General features: G+C 34.5%; 1 protein-coding gene across 15 annotated transcripts in view; it reads left to right on the forward strand.

Annotated features, from left to right (window-relative positions):
* ZNF236 (zinc finger protein 236) overlaps positions 1 to 22,206 on the forward strand; it is a 78,420-nt gene that overhangs the window by 7,657 nt on the left and 48,557 nt on the right. For all 15 annotated transcript variants that reach the window (XR_003990889.1, XM_030482229.1, XM_030482263.1 and 12 more), the window contains exons 2-7: positions 4,831 to 4,973; positions 6,250 to 6,414; positions 10,556 to 10,734; positions 14,385 to 14,509; positions 17,848 to 18,020; positions 20,316 to 20,462. Coding sequence is in view for 14 of the 15 variants with exons in the window: in XM_030482263.1 (XP_030338123.1) it covers positions 4,831 to 4,973; positions 6,250 to 6,414; positions 10,556 to 10,734; positions 14,385 to 14,509; positions 17,848 to 18,020; positions 20,316 to 20,462 (932 nt within the window). In the remaining variant the exon portion in view is untranslated. The remainder of the gene's footprint in view (positions 1 to 4,830; positions 4,974 to 6,249; positions 6,415 to 10,555; positions 10,735 to 14,384; positions 14,510 to 17,847; positions 18,021 to 20,315; positions 20,463 to 22,206) is intronic.

Consider the following 22,206-nt stretch of genomic DNA (forward strand, 5'->3'; position numbering starts at 1 on the left):
GCTGGATGAGTCCATCTGCGCCTTGCAGAGAGGACTGCAAGCTGCTGCGAGGCATAGTGCTGCTTGCATAAGGAAGGAATGGTTTGGGAGTGCTCTGATTCTGTCTTCCTCCTTCCACATTGAGTTGTCATCAGTGGCTTATAGCAGAGAGCACCTGCTTGCTGACTCAAGTCCCGAGGTCTAGTTTTCATGAAGGTCGTATCACAGAAATCTGTAGCTGAGTTGGCCTGAAGCTCGATCGCTGCTGCTCTGTGAAGGACAATTAGTTTGAAAAGAAATTAAAGGTTGTAATATTAAGAGTATTTAAATAAGTCCACCTTTAAACTGAAAGTTTATTATCATTGATAGGTACTTTGCAAATCTGATTCTGGTATTTTTAGGCACTTTGGGCAAACTGTAAGAATACAGACAAATTTATATTTGGTGCGTAATGAGCTAAGTGCTCCCTGTTTAGTTTGATTGTATTGATACTGGACCATCTCTCTCAAGCTGTGATAGAATAGGGTTGATTTATGTTGCAACCAGCCACATATGGCTGGTTGCAACATAAATAAAAATAACATTAAAAAAAAGGAGATGGTAGCTTTTGCATTGTTTCCATGGAGTTAGTATTAATAATTGCCAGTGTTTTAAACTTTGCAGCTGTTCAGTGAGGTTTATCATTTGTTTTAATGTGCAGACCTGAAAGAATCACTTACATTTCAGGGGATTTGTATCAGTTACTCTAATATTCATTTTGTGGTTTCTGTGTGTATGTTTGTTTATGGATGTCAGTAAGTAGCTTTTCTCTACTAAGAGCATGCCAGTTTTTCAAGTGGTTTTGTTGACATTCTGTCAATCAGTTAATGTCTTCTCTAACTAAAAACTTAAACTTTTAGTTCTCTGTTGTTGACTTGAATGGCATTCTGTTAGTTCATTAACAGTAAATGACAGTAAACTTGTTTTCATCTGGCCAGCGTATATCTGACGATAGATTGCTTAGTCTGTGTACCTAACATTTCTATTTTCGTGAGAGTATAGGCACCGTACTAGCTATTTATGGTAGGGTTGCTAATCTGATAAATGATGAGTTGTGACCAGCAAAAGCTATGTCACATATGTCAGTATTTTTGTTTTGTTTCACTTAGATACACAGGGAACGTTGAGAGTTTATTTTTTAATTAACAAATTTTTCAGTACATTTAAAAGTGCACGATCCATAACCCACTGCCAACTTCTTGAACTGGCACCGTCTTTGTGCTTTTGGGGATTTAAAAATACTGGCCTTTAAGATAGGTTCAGCATTTTGCAGTGTTTGGCTTGTTTCATGATCCAAGCTGATGCATCTAAAAGCGTTTTTTCTGTGCTAAAAGATGATCGTACAACTGCGTTTTATTGCTGATTTCCCTGAAATACGGTAATTCACGTTATTACCTTGACTTGCTATGATATAGACATATCAGTGTAAATAGTATCTTTATCTGGTTATTAATTCTTCTAACAAAAAACTTTGTCAAACTGATATTTCATTTTTACATTAAAATGAAGATAGATCCAGGGCAAACTTTGTGAGTTTGTGACATCTGCTTGAAGTCAAAATACAGCTCACTTGCTACTTTTTAAATTTACAATATCTTTCCTGTTTTTCTGTCCTCCCAATTCCAAACAGAACATAACGGTTTAGTCCTTGCTATTATCCAATTTCTTGATTTCAGTAGGGATATTACTCTGAATACTCTCCTTGTTACTGGAAGAATAAAATAATAAGTCACTTCCTGTGTCTTTCTAATAAAAGGGAGCTGTGCAAATCACAGAAATACCCAGTATTTCGCTGGTAATAGAGGACCAGAGTATTTTAGTGAGAATACAAATGAAAAAAGATTATTATAGTCTCATCTTTCACTTAAACTATTTCAGACATAGTGTTAATGAGTAAATTAATTTGTGTTTTATTTTAATCTGCATTGGATCTCAATCCTGCGGAGTGAAAGCGAAACAATTGAACTTTCAGAACTATTTTAAATCCAAACTGGACGTTGTTTTCTATTCATGCTGGCTGTAACTACTTAGAGCAGTCTTCAGCTTGATCTTTAAATACTTGAGCCTTTGAACATGTCTTCATCTAACCTAAATTGATGTGCTGTGCCTTATCTTTAAGGATTTCTATAGTAGAAGTCCTCTGCCAAGTCAAGCTGGATCTTAGAGTCCAGTTGCTGATTCTAGGGTCCAGTCCTGATTCCCACACGTCTGTCTTTCACTCTTTAGCAATACGAAAGATAGGACCAAAAAAGTGTAGGATTTGGCTTTGGAAAGAGTTACAAAGACTTTTCTTTGAAAGAGTAATGCTTAAGATGTCCCAGATGTAAGCAATGAATTTTCTGAGCGTGTGCCGCCTTCAGAGGCCTTCAGGGAGGCGGAAAGCCTTGCAGGCAGCTCAGTGATTATGATCACCTCTGAAGTAGTCTTGAGAAACTACTGACACTTCAGTATGGGCTGTGATGTGCTCAACTCCTCATTGCTCAAAGTTTAGGCTGATTTTTCTGTTCTTTCCTATGAGATATTTTAAGATTATACTTTTGTTACCGCTTTCTGTTTATTTTAATGGTGATCATTTCCTTCTAGTGAAAGAAAAAACTGAAATACCTTCTTGCTGCATAGCTCTGTATCAGGTGGTATGATTTCATACACTTGAAGTCAACAAATTCTGGTGAAATGTCACAAGGACGTTTGTTTTTTCATTAACATATTGCTAATTTAAACTCCTTTTTGAATTGTAGAAGAAAAATCATAGCCTGTAGATTAATTAATATTGCAGTTGATGCAGATATGATACACATTTCAATAAAAATGATATGTATAGAAATATTATTGACCTAAAAAGTAAATAATTTGGTAATATTATTCAGACGCTAGTGAGCATGTGGCTTTTTCTGTTTCCATTTGTAGAAAAGTTAGCAACTTTGATTATTTCAAAGTTATTCTTCTGCTACTTCAGTTGCTTAGTTATTGTTTTTGTATATTGTCTGGTGTCTTTGATCTCAAGAGTGAATATTTAAAGATAATAATCTCTTTGGTGCATGGGGAAGGCTTAAAGGCCATTCTGAAGTAATGGATTGGATCATTTTTCAGTTGTCAGTTTGAAGTGAGAGGTCAGGCCTTCATGGGGTTGAACAATTACTCCTTTTAGTAGGAGAGAGGAAAGCTGCTTGCGGTACATTTTCATGTAGCCTAAGTATTGGGGTAGATTTTTCTTTTGCTTCTCTTTTTCTTGTCATGCCAATATTTACAGAAACTGATTTTGTACCCTTTATTTGGGTATATTTATCATAAAGATGCTTAAAGGACAGTGTCTTGTAATTAAAGCTGTGCTTTTCAGCTTTTGAAGAAATGTGACCACTTCAGGGATGTGATTGGTAGTGTCTGCATATACTGTCAATTTACAGCTGAGAGTCCTTTAATGCATCCTAAAGGATAGAGTAGGTTCAGTTTATACACGTTAAAGATTTGTGATATTTATGCAAAGTATTTCGATCAAACAGAAAGATGTATAACTACGCTTGCAAAGCAGAAGTTGAGTGGTCAGGACACAACATACTGACTTTTTAATTATTCCCCCCCCCCCCTCCGCAAATGGTGTGTTGAATGAGACAGGACTTTGAGGTAGGTGCGGTACTGAACAGAAGTACTATATGAATCATAATCTTTGGTTTCCCTTGAGGAAACGTAAACAGGATGCTGTGAACTTCTAGTTGTGTTGTTACTTCCTATGCCTAATTCTTACATACATGCTGAGAAGTACTGACTTTCTTAAAGGGAAACATCAGGCTCTCGTTTTCTAGATAATAAAGTCAGCATTCCCTTTTTTTGAATCCTGTTACATTCTGTTGATGCACTTTTTGAGTTACGGCAGTATTTGAATGCTGTGCGTTTTTTCTCTTTAGTGTCCTTAATCTGCAGCACAAGTCAATAATTTTTTAGTTTTATTCTATTAATACTGCTTTGAATGATCTTACCTATTTTAACCCCTCCTGCCAACTGCTTTTCTTAAAGTTTTTTTTAAATGAACATTAATTCCTTAGTAATACAGTATCTTCTCCGAGTGTAAAATGTGTTTAACTTATTGGGATTAATATTTTCCTTATATCCTAAATATTTATAGGACTGATTTCAGCCATTTGAGCAAGAGGATATAGAAGCTTGCAACTTGTATATCAGAAGTTGTGTGATACTGTAGGAGTTCAAAGCGAGAAAACTGTATGGGCTTAGACTGGGTCTATTAAAAAAAATATCTTTTTCTCCACTGAATTTGTGTTTACAGAGTTTTGACTTGCAGTTTATTGCATCTCAGTTATTTGAAACATTGGTGTTGGTTTTACAACTGTAAAGGTAACTTATAAATTTTTACATTGCCAGGAGTAGAAAAAAGAAAATTGCCAGTATTTTTCCTGAAGAAGGAAAAGAGAGAAAGGAGCAGGAGAGGGCAGAAAACCCCTGGCAGTATCTTACTTGTACCTAGTATATTTGGCAATATTTTATTTTGTTGCATGAACACTTGATGGGTGTTTATGAAGCACAAGAAGAATTACTTTCAAATTACTAGGAAAAGGTGATTATTTATCTTCTTAGTGACTGGCAGTTAGAGGGATGGATGTATTCTGTTGATTCTGTGTCAGTGAAAGCAGTAATGCTTATGTCTGAGATTTTCAGGATCCCGTGAAGTTAGAATCTTGTATAAGTCAGAATCTTACACAAGTCTGAATAGTTTCTGCTTCAAAGAATTCCATTTTTTGTAATAAATTATAAGTAAATGAAATGTGACGTCATCCAAATGCTCTGATACTTATTTTGTAGATGATGTTCTGACACCGAATACAGAGAACAGTAATTTTTCCTACCAAGTACCTAACTTCCATAAGTGTGAGATTTGTTTGTTGTCTTTTCCAAAAGAGACCCAGTTCCAGCGCCATATGAGGGATCATGAGCAAAATGACAAGGTATGAATTTTAGATACTAACTTAGAAAATAGCAGTGTATATTGGTATTCTCATATACTGACAAGTAAAGCTAACACAAGACATCATTTTCAGTTGTTTTTAATCACAATCACTAATAATTACTACTTGGGGACCTCAGAGTTTTACATTTTATGAAGTTGCTTTTTCATGTTTCCTCATGTTTCCTTTGAGACAGGACCTTACTGTGATACCATTTAGTTAATACTGTTTTTTCCAGTTCAGTAATTTTTAATCATAGCCGTTTTCTTTGATTGATAAAATATTCAGGTAGATGGGAAAATGTATGAGTTTCTTTTATTGAATTTGCAAACTGATTCTACACATTAGCAATAAAAAGAAAATAATGCTTATATGGGTTAGCTGAACCCTGCTAGTCTCTTACAGATGTTTTCAATAATGTCCAGCAACCTAATCTAGTGTGTGTGAATTAGTAGATTAATGTCATCACTTTAGTTGCTTAAAAATCAATTTGGGAAAGACTAGACTGACTTTATAAATGAAGCTTTTTGCCACAGGTTTCATCTGTAATCGCAAGCATTTCATTTCTGTTGTTTGCTTTCTATTTCTGAAGGCTAAAACTACTTTACATGTGAAGGAAAAACGATTTTATTGCTGTTTGAGGTAGCTGTAGATACAGATTAATTTTTCCAAGATGTAGGACTTTGAGATGATAATTTATGTATACAAAGAACTAGTTACCCAAGTTTCAGTGTTGTAAAGTTCGTACATGCACAATGGAAGTTGATATTGTTAAAACCATGCTATTGCACACTTGTCTAAGCCTTCATATTTAAAAGTGAAGGTGCTCTTAAAGAATGAAAACTGATTGTGCAGATAGCAATTGAAGATCAGTCGATCGTAGCATAAGCTATTCTCTTTGGTAGTTTGATTATTAATTTTGCTTAAGAAGAGTTCATGATCTCAGTTAAAATAGGAAAATTTATTTCTGTCTCTTGCTCATTCTTCTCTCCTGCTAACTGCAGTCTCCTCAGAAAGTCTCCGTTTAGAGTCTGCGCTTTCTTTAATACCCCTGCCTTCTTTCCCCATATGCTCTTGAAATGCTGTGTTTGCATTTCCAGTAGAGATGCAAAGAAAATAAACTAGTTCTGGTATTATTAAGGATCATGATCATATGTAGACACTTGATTTTGCTCTCCTTTTAAACATTGTGATTTATATGGTTTTATGTGTCACCTAGGGTATATGTAACTTATGCGACTATTAAATTTTGTCTTTATTTTTGTGGTTTTAACAGCCTCACCGGTGTGACCAATGTCCAATGTCATTTAATGTTGAATTCAACTTGACGCTTCATAAATGTACTCACAATGGTGAAGATCCTACGTGTCCTGTATGCAACAAGAAATTCTCCAGAGTAGCCAGTCTGAAAGCTCATATAATGCTACATGAGAAAGAAGAGGTAATTCGTTAAACCTCATAACTTAAATTTTGAAAAGACATGTCATAATGGTTGTACTTTATCCCTTACCATCCTGTTTTTACTAAGAAAGAGAATCTGTGCATGTGTCATAGATGTATATATGTACGTTAACTAATTAATTACAAATACTTTTAAAGCAATTTCTTTGGCAAGATGTACTGCGTGTAATAGTCTGGGTGATTATTTTTAATGGCAGATTTCATGGTGAGGTACTCTCACTGTCTGTTTCTTGCATCATGAAGCTGGTTCCCTTCTCTAGAACTCCCACCCCTTTTTTTGAGTGTTGTTTTGCTTGAGAGGACTTCTTGTTCCTTTCCCTCTCATGATTCATTTTCCGTTTTTACAAGGCATTGGTTAAATTCTTAGCTGTTAATGCATAGTAGTATTTTGTGCACTCTATAGCCATTACTGCATTACTGCAGTTGCAGAGTTGATTGTACCACCAAAAATACCAAGTTTTCAATCAGGTAATTACCTCTTCCTCCTGTGAAAGCTTTCTTAAAATTGCACTTTATGTTGGAGAACTGGAGCCGAGTCAAGTATGCGCTTTCATTGCCAGACTTCTGATCATAACAATTTTATGTTTCTATACCAACTGCGTACAGCTTGGAGCAGTTTTGACCAGTAGGTTTGGGATGATATGCCTTCTTGCATTTTTCCCTGAACTAGGCAGGGAATGCCATCCGTAGAGAATATATTCTTTCTTTAACCTTGTTATCAGTTTACCTTCTATCACATATACAGCTGAGATAAGATGAGAGGAGGACTTGCATAGTTTTGTTGCATGTTTATGTATTTATAATGATACATAGCTCAATGGGTATTTATTGAGGAAACTTGATTTATGAGTTACTAAAAACATGATAATAAGGAAACTGAGCATCAAGAAGGATGCCTAAGAGTGATTTGTAGTATACATTTTTATGATCAAGGGATTTTTTTCATCCACTTCAGCGCAGCTCTGATTTTGATACTCAGTGCGGATGTCAAGGATAGGTTGTATGATGCATTCCAGTTTAAAATTCAGTCTGCAGCTTTAAAGTGAAATTTATAAAAATGTGAACACTTTCAACTGCTAATGAATCTGTTCATATAATGCCCTGTAATTCTGTGATAAAACAGAGATGAATGTAACAATTCACTGAATTGCAGGGATGACTTTCCCCATACATAGGCACAGGGAGAACTGGAATTGGAACTTCAAGGAGAGCGTCTTGATGACAGCAGTTGCTGTCATACAGGAATTTTTTTATAATGTGCAGGATAAGTAGTTAGTTATCAGTGGAGTACATTCTCCCTCCTGTTCAGTATTCTTACTTTTGCTGTTAGAAGAATTAAAAATCTGAAAATAGAGTAAAGATACATACTCACTTGGGGAACATACGTAGCAGTTGAGGAGACTGCTGCACAAAGCTGATGTTTAGGTAACTTGCTTTGTGCTGCTGCATTAGCCAGCTTTATGTACAGATTGCAGAAGGGCAGTAACGAGAAACTAGGGGGATTAGCTGCTTAAAGCTCTCCAATTAGATTTGGAAAAGTGTGCCTGTCTGTTGAAATGCAGATTTTCATGATTGGTTGCTCCTGTGAGAGGCTCTAGAAGGAATTTTCTGGGTATTGAAATAAAGCTTGCAAGAGACTTAAATTTTCCTCTCATGTTCTTTGGTAATTTGTGATAAACTGCTGTAACAGAAAAATACCACATTTGAAATTCCTCACTTTAAGAAGTCACGAAAACCATACCTTGTTTAAATACGCCCAACTTTGTAGATGATTCTTGGTTTTGCCCATTTCCTCAGTGGAAGCAGACAGTGGTATCCACTGCTGCTTTTTGGCCTAGTGAGACAGGAATGCTAAATAAAATTGAAAAAATTTAATTGATTGCATTAAAACTGCTAATACGTCTTCTTTCTCCATGAGCATGAGGTTTTCTTGGGCTTTAGGAAAACCTTGACATGTTGAAAAAGTTAAAAGTGGTATTTGGTTGATATGAAGTGAAAATTCCATTACTATAAGATCCTGTTGTGGGGGGCTTTATTTTGTTTTGCTGTTGTTTGCTTTTTTAGGAATGTTCAGCGTACTTGATTTGTCCTGTCTTATAATTCAGGAGCAATGGTCTTAAAGTGCAAATTAAAATGTCCTTTTACAGATGGTAGGAGTCATTGATACTAAACAGGTGAAGATAGTGAGTTGCAAAGTGTTCTTTTAGATACTGCATTTAGTAAGATAAAAATAGTTAATACAGGCAGAATTAGTTGAGTAAAGCTTTATAAAATTATTTCTGAGTTTGGGAATTTTAATTATTATACAACAAAATATTAGCTCGTTTTGTTTAATGTTGGAATGTGGGTTTAACTATAGCGATGTTAACAGTGTGCAGTTACTTCTTCTGCGTGTGGCGGTGGATATTTTGTTTGCTTGCTTGAGGGCCAAAAAGTAAATCTGGTACTGCCTATTCCAGAGAGCAGCTATTGTGCTTGATATATTGCTGTGTTTTGGTACACTTTTTCTGTTTTACTATGACCCTGCTTTCCTACAGCAAATTCCACAGTAACAAATGAAAATACATAGACTTCCGTTGTCTGAAATAATTCTTGGGCTATTCTTTCTTTGTGGAAGTTGCTTAATAGAATGTAATAGCAGCTTAATGTCATAGATATGTGTGTCTGAAAAATGCTGAGAAGCGATTGACAAACTCTCAATTTTGTTGTCCATGAGCTTGATATAGTATGCATTGATACTTTTTCCTCACTTGCACGAAAGGATTGTCATAAACCAAATTTGTTGTATAAGAACAGTATTTTTCAATGAGAAGTATTCTTACTCAGATTTAAATGTAGATCCCTGAAAAGAAAGTAATATTTATTTATAGTCCCACACTGTAACGAGTCCAGTAATAATGATCCCGAGGTTAGATTAAGCAAGTAATTTTTGGGGTAGTGTTTCATTTCATTGGAGAACCTCAGATGTTTTGTTTGGCGATATTGCAGAATTTTTGTTTCTTTCAGACTTACGGAACAAATTCATTGTCAAAGCATTTTAACAATAGTATTGCATATCTTTGTTCCTCTTGATTAAAACATTGTCAATATTTTTATTTAAATGAACACTTTAGGGTTTTTTTCTCTCGTCAAGGAGTAAAAAAACAGGGGGAGGATAAAAAGTTTGCAGTGATAATCACAATTACTGAAAAATGAACAGACACGAAAAGTGCCTGAAGTAACTTACACACACCAGTAAGGAACATGTAACAAATGCACTGCCAAAGAGCTGGTGAATATTTTTAGACATTTAATCTTAACTCTCTGTTTAGATTTTGTAAAATAAAAGATACACTTAGAAATAAAACTAACAGTTTTGAAAAGCAAAGTGAAATAAAATAAATTGCAGAGCTTTGTTTTCATTGAAACAATATTTGACTTTGATTCTTCCTCTGAATTTCAGAGGAATGGGAATGCTTTTGCATCAGACATTGTAAGTATAGCTTCAATTCTAGATGACATGGAATACTAATATAACTGGAAAGTGATACATTTAACACTGATGTAAAATTAATGGGTTGAAGAGATATCTGTCAAAAACATTATGTGTCCCTATTTATTTCTGTCATCTTTTCTGTGAAGATAGTTCAAGAAAACTCAGCAGTAACTGTGGTGGGATTACTGTTAAAAAGTGACAATCTGTATAGTTTAACCAGCAAAGTGTAAAATGCCTGCATCTACAGTTAAGCTGGTTTTGGTTAGAAAGTAGAATTTGTTACAAATGTTTATGTAGGCCATAGTGTAATGGCATTGAGATAATTTGCTGTGCGTATCTTGAACTAGCCTTCCAAGGAAAGAGGGAGTAGTGATTATGGTAGTGAACTACTTGTTTCTGAACGTTTTCAGAATTCGGTTTTAGTGGAGTTGCTTAAAATATAAAATATTGCCATAAGCTTGTAGTGATTATTGTTCATGATTTATGTTATGGGGCTCAAAAGGTTTTTTTTGTATACTGCTATTGCTGCTTGCTTCCAGCTGCCAGTGCCCGTAGAAGGATACATTCATCTACTTGAGCAAAGCTTGTGCATGCATACTGCTATTTGAGAATCTTTTGAAAAATCTGTCTCTCTTATCTCTTTCAGAACCTTATCTGTTCAGAGTGTGGAGATGAATTTACTTTACAGAGTCAGCTTTCCATACACATGGAAGAACATCGTCAGGAATTGGCAGGCAGTAGGATCCACAGCTGCAAGTCTTGTAAAAAGGAATTTGAAACCTCCTCACAGCTAAAGGAGCATATGAAAACTCACTATAAAATCAGGTGACAATCATGGGATTGTAATAAAATGAGCAGGTGTTGGGTTTTTTTTATGATGATAGCTGGGGAAAGCCGGAGTAGCATTTCCAGTCAGCAAAGTGCCATGATCTATGCAGATCTCTTCTTTTCTTTGGTATGCTGTTATGAAATGGCGTTTGTTTTTCAAAACCTTTCCAAAAGTAGGTGGCTATTTTTGGAGGCCTTTTTTTCTTTTTCTTCCCTTCTATCTTCATATTTAGGCACCCATACTAAGCATAGTTGCATCTGCTAGATGTCTGTAAACACAGGTTAAGTTTTTCTGATCCAAAGTGATTTTTAAGTGTGTTTGTTTGCGATTTTAAAGGCTCATGGCAGTACATTGAAGCAAATGTACATTAATTTTACATAGCACTTATTGTAATTGCAGAAGTCCTAATGCTTACCTTCTGCAGAAAAATAAGTCATTCCGTGCGGTTTAATCATCTTTTGCAAGTGCTACTCATCACAACCTGCTGTGAGTTTCTTGTAAACCTGAAAAGGCACAAAATGGAGGGAAAAAAAGAGGCCTAATAAATACTGTTCTTATTTTTGGTGAATATTTGTTCTGTCCTTTCTTTCAGCTCTCTAGTTTACTTTTAGGAAGGTGAAATTTACTTTAAGTTAGAAGAAAGAAAAACTTCTGTTGGTTGAGTTTATACATTAAGAAAGGCTAAAGTTTTGACAGGTGATCTCTCTTTTAATCTTCAGTCTGTTTCTGTAAAAACAGATGTGAAAAATATGCATTTAAAAAATGAAAAATACTGGCTGTTCCCAGTTCTTTTTGTTAGCAGATGACACAGGTTATAAGATCTTAATAGTTGTGTTCCAGAAGGTTTAAAAATGTATTGGTGTAGATTTCCATTTACAAACCAAAAATTGAGGGTTTGAAGTGCAAAGTTATGTTTGTATTGAGTTATATAAATGTATAATATTACAACACCAAAAACATTCATGTTGTGGACATCTGTGTAAGTTAGAATGAATAAATAAAGAATGGAGGAATGACTATAATGTGATACGATGGCTGTGATTTTGAGAGAGCATTATCATAGAATCATAGAATGGTTTGGTTTGGAAGGGACCTTAAAGCTCATCTAGTTCCAACTCTCCTGCCATGGGGACTTCCACTATACCAGCTTGCTCAAAGCCCCATCCAACCTGGCCTTGCATGCATGCCACATTCTGACATAAATGTGATCTAAGTGCTCAGTGATCATTTGTTTATTTTTCTAAACACGGATTATTTCTGGATTTGGAGCTTCCTTATATGAGATTCATCTTATTCATCAGTTCAGATGCAGAAACATGTTGCATTTGTATACAATAAACTACTGTCCATAACGGTGCTTTGCTGTCCATTCACCAGCAGTACCAGTACAACCCATGTATGTGACCCAGGTTAATGAATTGTACAAGTGTTCCTGCTCCACCTCATCACAAAGCCAGTGTAGCTCAGACCTTCTGTGTTTCAGCAGAAATTATTTCGAAAGAAAAAATATGGAAATTCGGATTTTTTTTTTTTTAATTTGACACAATCTTCTCTTATTGCTGCATGTAAAAAGATGAATTAATGAATTATGAAAAATTAACATTTGCTCTAACTTGTTTGACTGTATATAGTATATTTAAAGTTCAAAGACATACATCAATTTTGATTCCTGCTTTTCAGTGTACAATAAGCTTCAGAAAATTTTTAGGATTTAAATTTATGAAGAGTGTCGTTCCCTTAAAATGGTTTTCACAGGGTGGTTGCACTTTCCCTTCCTAAAAAGGTATTTTTTCTGTCTCTGAATCATTTGAATGGAAAACCATTATGAAGTTATAATTTAAATTTAGTATCTACCTTTTGCTAAAAAGAAAATGGTCATTATAACTCTAAATGATGAAATACTTGAGAAGGTGATCTGATCTTCAAGGGCTGTCCCTACAATGGCCTAAACTGGATATTACTTCCTTTAATGAAGTGCCTCAGCTATAGTTGAAACATATGTTGTTGCTCATGAAAGAATGCGTTCTGACAATCGGGCTGATCTAGATCTGTCCTGAGATGGCAAGAATAGGTTGTAACGTCTGTGCTGTTCTCTCTTCTTTTCTTCAATCTTCAGTCGACTGCTCTGGATACTTCAGTAAATTTTAGTAGTTACAATTAATATGTAAAGGTAAAATATATTACTCGCACTCTGTGCTCACTCTGCAAGAGTATAAAGAAGTTTAAAAATTCATGTAATATTTGTTTGAAGTAATTGGAAGGGGAAATGTGCTTTCCTTTAAACATATAGTGAATATCTATGTTCTCTTAGTGCAGAAATATGCTGCACTTGAGCAGAAGTTTAATGATTTCCTGTTATGTGCAGACTGGTACTTCCCTGCTATTTTTTATGCTGTTACACCAACTTGTGTTTCAAGGTGGTGATGTGTTTTGCACATCTGCTCAACATTACCTAATTCTTTCAGTTGTTCAGAAAAACGCTAAGTATTAAATTAGTGTAATTTCAGTTAGCTTTAAGCAGTACTGACAAGCTGGATTACTCTATAGGTGTAGATACTCACGCACTGTGGAAAATGTGGAGTGCTCTAGATACCATACTGGCTTGCCGACTGCCTCCTGGTTTCTGCTTGTTTAGCTGAGTTGTGATGATCTGTAGCTTTTTGTTTTTTCCTTTTTTCCAGCATCAAATCAGTTGTTGTTTTTCCCCATAGCTGTTGATGTTTTTCAGCAGACATTTAAACTAATCAGTTTGATTTGTAGAGAAATGAATTTTTGGAATGTGTATAATCTGTTTCTATAGGGAGATTCATTTGTATTTGAGGGGCAGTGGTGAATCATAGAATCACAGAATCAATTAGGTTGGAAAAGACCTTTTAAAATCATCAAGTCCAGCCATTACCCCAGGACTGCCAAGTCCACCTCTAAACCATGTCACAAAGGTCCTCATCTTCATGGTGTTTGAACACTTAAGGGACAGTGATTCCACCACTTCCCTGGGAAGCTTAATCCAATACCTGATCACCTTTCAGCAAAGATATTTTTCCTAATATCCAGTCTAAGCATCCCCTAGCTTGAGGCCATTACCTCTTGTATTTGGGTTGTTAAATTCTTAACCTGTTCTTGTTAGTTCATGACATCTTCATGTTTTAAGGCCAGGTTGGATGAGGCTTTGAGCAACCTGGTCTAGTGGGAGGTTTCCCTGCCTATGGCAGGGGGTTGGAACAAGATGATCTTTAAGGTCCCTTCCAACCCAAACCATTCTATGATTCTATGAAAGTCGTGCTATGTTCGGGTAAAAGAAATGGAATTGCACAGAGTTGAGTTCTCACTAAAATAGTAGTTGTAAAGTCACTGTATACTTTAGCAGAATTCACAGTGAAAATGTCTCTAGTGAGTCTCTAAAAGGTACCGATTTTATTACAGAAATAACTAAAATTCTTAGTGCTTAGAGTTACTTAGAAAAGTGCTGTTTCTATTGTTCTTTTTGTATAATTAAATGGCTTGGTTTTTAACTGTTGCAGCTAATACTGTATATTGTCATCAAATTTACACTACGTTAAAAAATGATGGGGTAAAATAATCTTTTCAAAAGTGTTTAATATTATTTTATGTAAATTCCTTTTTTGTTACTGCTTTAAAATGACAGGGTATCAAATACCAGATCTTACAACAGAAACATTGACAGAAGTGGGTTTACCTATTCCTGTCCTCACTGTGGAAAGACGTTCCAGAAACCGAGTCAGTTAACGCGACATGTTAGGATACACACAGGTAAGACTGTGGAATTAGTTATTTTAGTTTGCATTTGTTTTACCAAATTCAGTTAACCTGTGAAATGCTAAGTGTTTTTCTCCCCGTCTGGACTTGAAATAGTATTAATACGTTTGGCTCATTAGATGCTGTTACCTGTTAGTTTAAAACAACTTTTATGTAATTCCTTTGCTTAGGAAATATATACGCTTTTAAAATTTCCAAATGGATATCATTAGAAGCAGTTAAAAAAAAAAAATTAAGTACTTTATAGGTTTCATGTTTTACAGAATACCAGTTTTGCTACTTGCAAAGTTTCAATGGGCTCTAAAATTAGAATCTCTAGATAAGCTACTCTAAATAAGGTCTTACATACTCTAGAGAACAGGTTCTAAAATGTTCAGTTCACGAAAGAGTAGAAGTGCATGAGAACGAACAATACTACTAACGTAGTAGCCTTGGTTTTGTTTCTTAATTGATTTATTTAAAGTTAGTACATATATATTATGTACTTACACTGCCATTTTCAGGATGTCCAGGGAGAACTTGGGAGGTGGTAAGCCTAGATTGTAATATTGGTACTTGAAGTGCGAGTGACTGTTCAAATTTGTAGAATGAATAGCAAATGGATTTTGCTAAATTATTGTAATAAAAATGTGCATGTTTAACCCTAAAGCAATTGAAATAACTGAAAAATGCCAACCATAAAATAATATAAAAGTCTTTGAAGTGTACAGAGGACTGTGAGAATAGTTCTCACATTTCAACCAGCTATACATAGTATAGCAGGAGTTTGGCTTTAAACAAAACAAAACCTTCCTTGGAGGTGCTCCAGTGATGTGCAATATGTATGTGTTTTCCATCTCATGAATAAATTGTTTGTGTAGTTTTTAGCTAATTCAAGTAATCTATTCTGTAAGTGTGCGATGTTTATGTTAGCAGTCTGTTCAGTGATGTGATGAATTGCAAAGAATGACTTTGTTTACCAAGGGAGAAAACAAAAATTCCATTGTGAGACTGTTTCTTAAGAATCTTCTTTAAGTCTTATAGATCCAGTTATAGAACAGTAACACAAGAGGTCACCATCGTACCTGCTTTAAAAATTGCCTCAAAGTAATATCTCAAAAAAGTAATTGAAAATTAACTTTCTTATTTTAGAGTATTGTCTCTATTTGATACATTATTTTAGCTTGTTCTAGTCAGAATTAAAGAAACAAGATCATAGTTGCTTGAGGACACTTTTCTAAAGCTTCAAAAAGTTCAAGGGCATTTATAATTATTTTGAAGAATAAAAAGGCATTTGTCTATTGGGAAACCAGAGACAGAAAATGTAGTCTCTATCTGCACGTGATAGTAGGTCATTTTAAATTCCAAGTAGCTAGTGAATACTCATTTAATTTGTGAAGTATGTTATTACTCTACCTCTGCAGACAATATGTCTGGCATCTAATTGCTTGAGGTACTGTAAAATATGTAGGAATGAAGTACCGTGCTTTAAAGAATTTAGAATACTTAAGTCTTTAATTGTTAAAAGAGCATGTCAGTGCTACACGTGCATTATATTACATTAGTGTCTTAATTGCCATACTTTTTGTACATAGCTATTAATTCCAAGCGCTTACACCCTTCGGGGAAAAATTAAGTCTCAGGGATTGCAATTCCCATATTAATAACTAAGTAATGAACTCCCCATTCCCCTCCCAAATCTGTATGTTATTAAGTTATACTCGAGAAATAAAGAAATTCCACATTTCCACACTAGAATTATAGTTTTATAATTTTATAATGACATTTACTTAGGCAAACTTAACCTGAAGCAATTCTTCTATGTGTCCACCAGCAACTATTAGTGGAAGCTAAGCTTTTTACCTGTGAAAACGCAATAGAGATTTTGACACCTTATTTCAAGAAGATTTGAATCAGTGTTTTGTATTTAAATCTATAATTAAAAACATACTGTTCATACCTGCAGACCTTAAAGCATCTTCAAAAGCCGTAAGCAGCAGAACAAAAAATACACGTTCCTTCAGAGTTGACACTGTGTGGTTTATATGCTTGTTATCTATTTCAGAAAACAGCTGCTTTTATTTAAAACAATGTGAATTTAGTTAAGAATTAATAATCTTATACTAGATGTAATTACAGCTATGTAATTAGAAGTAATATAAAAATATTCATTAGAACTGCTTTAGTGTGCATAGTATTTAGCACATGCTAGTACTTACTGGTGTAGCAGGCATAATGTACAGCATGCTGATAGTGGTTTTGCTACAGAAATGTGCAAAGGCAAAGTGTTAAATATTTTTATGGTCCTGGCATTAACCACACCTAAACTATTTCACTAAGGAAAAAAGAGTAATACTGAGTTCACAGTGGAGATTTACAGTAGTAAATTAAGACATGGTTGTAAGAAACTGAACTTTATTCTTAGTATCTGTGTGTTTAAAATATGTAGCTTTGTAATATGTTTATGCAGTTCTATTATGTTTTGTCACTTAGAATTTCTGCAGAGTTTTTCATACTCAATCTGTTAATGTACAGATACTCCTAAGTGTGCTTAGGAGCACTGAGCTGGTGTTCAACACTGGGAACACCAAATCAGGAAATAGTGACAGCATTCTTGTAATAGTATTGCCTAGTTTTTCTTTAATGTTTAGTAGCAATGCGGACATTCAAAGTTTAAAAATTATTTTCTGAGTAAGGCTGTACAGTATTTTACATAAGAAAAACATTATTACGTGTTTTCAATAGGTGGTTGTAAAGAATGAATGGCTATTGATACTTATTTATTGGGGAGTGGGAACCATAGGCCATCTTTTGCAGTGTTGCTATAAGACTTTTTTATTTTAGACTAAATAAAAGGTTAAATTTTTGACTGTTGGTTATTTAGTACTGTCCATTCCACCCTCTGGTCCTCCGTTTGTTTCCGTGCAATTTTATAAGATTTGGTGTAAAAGAATGGCCTGTGTGGGTTTGGTTTTTCTTCTTTTTCCCTTTTCCTCCAGTGGTTTTGCATAGCAACTTCTGAGATCTTCCAAACCACAGGTTGAGGGAAGCAGTTCTAAATAATTGTTTCGTACAGTTTTAATTTGTTTCACCCATTTTAACTGATAATCATGAGCTAAGTCATAAAAACTTTTTCACAAAGCTTCATCAGAGTAGATACTGAGATTGGTGGTCAAGGTAAAAGAATTCATTGTAAAAACAGACAATAATGTATGGTTTTGTGTTTGTGTGCATGTACGTACAGGTATCTATATGAAATATTTTAGCTGATATAATTTTTCATTTAGATACGGGAGACTGTTAACGTTTATTTAAAGCATGTTACTGCACATCCTCGTCCTTTTTCCTCCCAGGTGAAAGACCTTTCAAATGCAGTGAATGTGGAAAAGCCTTTAACCAGAAGGGGGCATTGCAGACCCATATGATCAAGCACACTGGCGAAAAACCCCATGCTTGTGCCTTTTGTCCTGCAGCCTTTTCTCAGAAAGGCAATCTTCAGTCACACATACAGAGAGTTCATTCAGAGGTAAATACAATTATTCATAAAGTGGTTGGTGCTAATATACTTCTTATTTCATTTTCACTATTTAAATTGTCCTGTTTGCTATTCCTATTGCTCTCTGGTGCTTTCTGTAGCCAATATGGATTTACAGCTATAGTGTAGATTCTAGTTTGTTGGTTTTACCTGCAAGCTTTGCTAAAATAGCTCAGTCTGCATAAATGTATATTTAGGATAACTAGCAAAACCTTCATTTACCATTGTCTTTTCAGTATGTTGATAGATTAACAAATGATTAGTGGGTGTAGGTGTATAAAAACGTAGCTATGTCAGTCTTGGGAGAACGAGGGCTAGAATCAGATGAAAGTAAGGCAAAAGCAGCAAAGCAGAAAATGGTGAAAAATTTCAAGGCCAAACAGCAAACCACTAACTCCATCATAGAGCATCCTTGCAATTTGTCTTTGAAGTACATATCTTACATCCTTTCTCAGAGGTTTTTCAGTTCCAGGAAGAAGAAAATTACAAAATAAGATAAAAAACATTGTTGTCTCAGACCTCTTTATGCTGATTTTTCTTCTTCGTGACAGACAATTTTTAAGATTCAAAAGGAGCTGCTGTGATAATATAATATAATCTTCTGAGCAGCATTGGCTATGCAACTTTGTTTAGTGATTTCCTTGGTGACTTTAGCGATCTGTGCTTGGAAATACCCATACAAAGAGAGCTAGTTTTGATTTGGAAGGTTTGAAGTGATAGAGGCAGCATTTTTTTTTTCCTTTCTTTTTTTTTTCTTTAACCTGCATGCAGAATATCATCTCTGCCCTCACTTTTTCCCATAAGTGTGAGATTTGCTTTCTTGTTTTCCATTTTTGTGTTATGATGATAAATCTTATTTACTGGATTTTTTTATTAAGGATCCTTTTAGTGTATTAGTTCCTTAATTTTAGGATGTGTTATTAGGATGTCTCAGTGGTTTGTATTATACACAATTATATTAAATGGTATGTTTACATTTCATATAGCTTTGTGTGACTAGTCTTCTACCACAATGTGTGATAGCTTTTGCTACATAAATTCACCAACATTAACTTAATAATTTGCATTTATTTTTTTCAGTATTACAAGATTGTTGGGGATCAAGCAAAAAATATTTTCACTTTTTCCTCTGTTACTGTTTTTTTTATATATATAAAAAAAAAAAAAGAAGCTGTGGGATAAGGGACTTTAAATAAATGCTACTTTTTGATCACATCCTATGCTGTGTTTCATGATCATAAGCCTGTATTTTAGTTATTGCTTTGGATCATTTGTTGATTTTTATTTTTTTCTTACTTCTTTCTTGCTGTGTCACTGTGTTTCCTTCAATACTGCATGCACAGCTCTTTAATTCTTCATTTTTTCCTGAGGCAGTCACAAAATAACAGTACAGGTGATGATGAAACAGGTTGATTCTCACTTCATGTATCACTGTTTAGTTGTACCAGTTTTTTATTAGTTGATACCTTTTTCTGAAAGTCTTGTTACCAGTTTAAGCTACTGTCAGAAAACACAAAATTCCGTACTATATTGCAAGCAATGCAGCATGTTTTCCTTTGAAGACTTTGCTTTTTGTTCCCTGCATATTGAAAGTACTGCGATGGATCTTACTGCTATGTGGTAGATTGAGGATGGAGAGGGAAGTGAGGATGGTTGGAATCTGCAAATTTAGCTGCTTTAGCTATCTCAACAGCTTGGCTTAAAAGTCCAAAACAGGTTGCTGCTGATTGCTATGCGTTCAAACTCAGTTCATTGTGATGGGTTTTTGACCCAAAAAATGGATTTTTTTTTTTTTTTTTTAATTGGAAATTTGTAAAAAATACTTTTGCAAAAGCAAACAAGAGAAAGCCAAACTTTGAAGATCAACTCTCTGCACTTTTCATCTAACTATTTCCAGACTTCCATTTGTATTATGTATGATGTTTTGCTTTCAGGCACATCTTAATTGATAAAGTTGCATTTCAGTTTTATTTCTAAGTGTGTAACAGTTGTAGGAAATTTTAAGGAGGAAAAAGTCTGAGGCCTCATTTGCTAGATGACTTGTTTTGCTCTCTGTTCCTTCCTAATGTTGAGAAGTGATAATAGAAAATGGCAGTCATGCACGTAGGTTACTGTTGATTTGATAAATGAGAGATACCAAACTGATTCCGTAACTGGATATCAGAAACCATTTTAGCTCTTATAATCCCATAGTATATTTGTTAGGTGGATAAATAACGAAAACCATAATATTTGGTAGATGTAGGGAAAATTTACTTGATTTTTTTTTTGTTTGTTTTATTGAAGGTGAAGAACGGGCCTACATACAACTGTACAGAATGCAGCTGTGTCTTCAAAAGCTTGGGTAGTTTAAATACACATATCAGCAAGATGCACATGGGTGGTCCACAGAATTCTACGAGTGCTTCAACAGATGTAGCTCATGTTACAGCGGTAAGCATTGCTTGCTATAGTGTGAAAATGCCTTTAGGAGTTTAACTAGGTTTATATCTCAATTCCAGTAATTCTTCTGATAGGTTAGAACTGAAAGACCTGTCGCTGTCTTTCGTCTTTTTGAAGTTTTGTCTTATTTCTAGAGTTGATGTGTATGATTAAATATTGGCAGAATATAAATTGCCCAAGCATATGCAAAAAGGATTTGCAATTTGAGGGTTTGGTTAAAAAAAAATATAAAAATTCTACAACTAAGTAAAATATAATTCTGGTGCTTACAGACTGTGTGGGGAGGAAAGGTTTCTTCCTCACATACAAAAATAATTGGGAAGTTTTACTGGAACAATTAAATTTAGAACTATTCAAATCATATATTAGTTTGAATTCATTTTCAGAAATTAGTTTTTTATACAATTCTAGTCAATGGAAACACATAACGGGTTCCTCTTCTGAGTATTTCTGATACTTGTTTTAAATGTTAGCTTCTTATTTGACAGATCATAAAGGAAAAATCTTAGCTTTCTTGGAAGCACTGAATGTTTTTCTTTCTTTACCAAGATAACAGAAGGAGCTAAGATTCAGAAAACACTTCTGGTTTCATAAGACTGATTTATTTTTTGAGCCAGTGCATAATTAGTGTATCATACTACTTTTTCTTTCTTTGAATAGAACTACCTTTTCTATCTTTATTCCACTCTAATTTGCACAATTTCCAATTTCTGTACTTTAACAGTGTTCAGTGGATTAGAAGTAATATCAGACTTTGGAGAGGAGTGTTAAAATTTAAAGTTTCAACTTCATTTTTCAGCTGTATGGTGTTAAAAACAAGTGTCTATTTTTATACGGCAGATGCTATTTGTTTCTTCAGGTTAGTTAATAAAAAAACCCCACTAATCTCTCCTATATGCTTGCAAGTACATACAATGTCTACATCTTTTTGTACATTTCTACATTCACAAGCTGAATCTTAAAAACAGGATGGAAAAGAATTCCTTCATACTACCTCATGTTTGCTTACCCTGGCCAGCTCTGTTTTTCTTGGATTGTTTTGTTTAAATATTTGGCATTTGCATTGTTTATTGGCATTACAGTAGTGACTTGTTATTATCTTTGCTGCATGCATACTTTTTTGCTTGCATCAGAGGGGAAAGTAAAGAATACCTCTCTATACTAGTATAAGCAAAATGGAAAGAAAAAAGAATCTTTCTAAAAACATATGTTAAGAAGTTTAACAAGGAAGAACAAAGATAATAACTGGCATGCCAATTGCCTATTAAGAGTATTATGCTTTTTATTTTTAATTTTATATCTGAAACTGCAGGTACTTAATGATAGATTTTTTTTTTTTATTGCAATAGAAAGGTGGTTCATTCTTTGATTAGCTCTTCTTAGATGAGAACTGACTTCTTCATTCTGCTCAAAACTTGCAGAGCTGCTCTAACAACACATCTCAGCATAATAATTCTGTTCTGAAGTTTACGGTCAGACTCTGCTGTCCCTTGTTATGGACCTGGGGAAAAACAATGAGTATGTCCTTAATAGATACACATTCCAAAAGCTGAAGTCTCCTGAAGTGCTGTACTACCGAAGAGTGTATTCTTTTGTTATACATGAATATATCTTTCTCTTCCTAGTCTCCATACTGTGGGAAAATGAACTGCGCTACTTTTCTGTGTGATATTAGCCATGGTTTAAATATTTTATTTTTTTTTTTTCTGTGCAAAGGCTTAAAATAACTTTCTTC

The sequence above is a fragment of the Strigops habroptila genome, chromosome 1 (genome assembly GCF_004027225.2).
Source record: "Strigops habroptila isolate Jane chromosome 1, bStrHab1.2.pri, whole genome shotgun sequence".
NCBI classification, from domain to species: Eukaryota; Metazoa; Chordata; class Aves; order Psittaciformes; family Psittacidae; genus Strigops; species Strigops habroptila.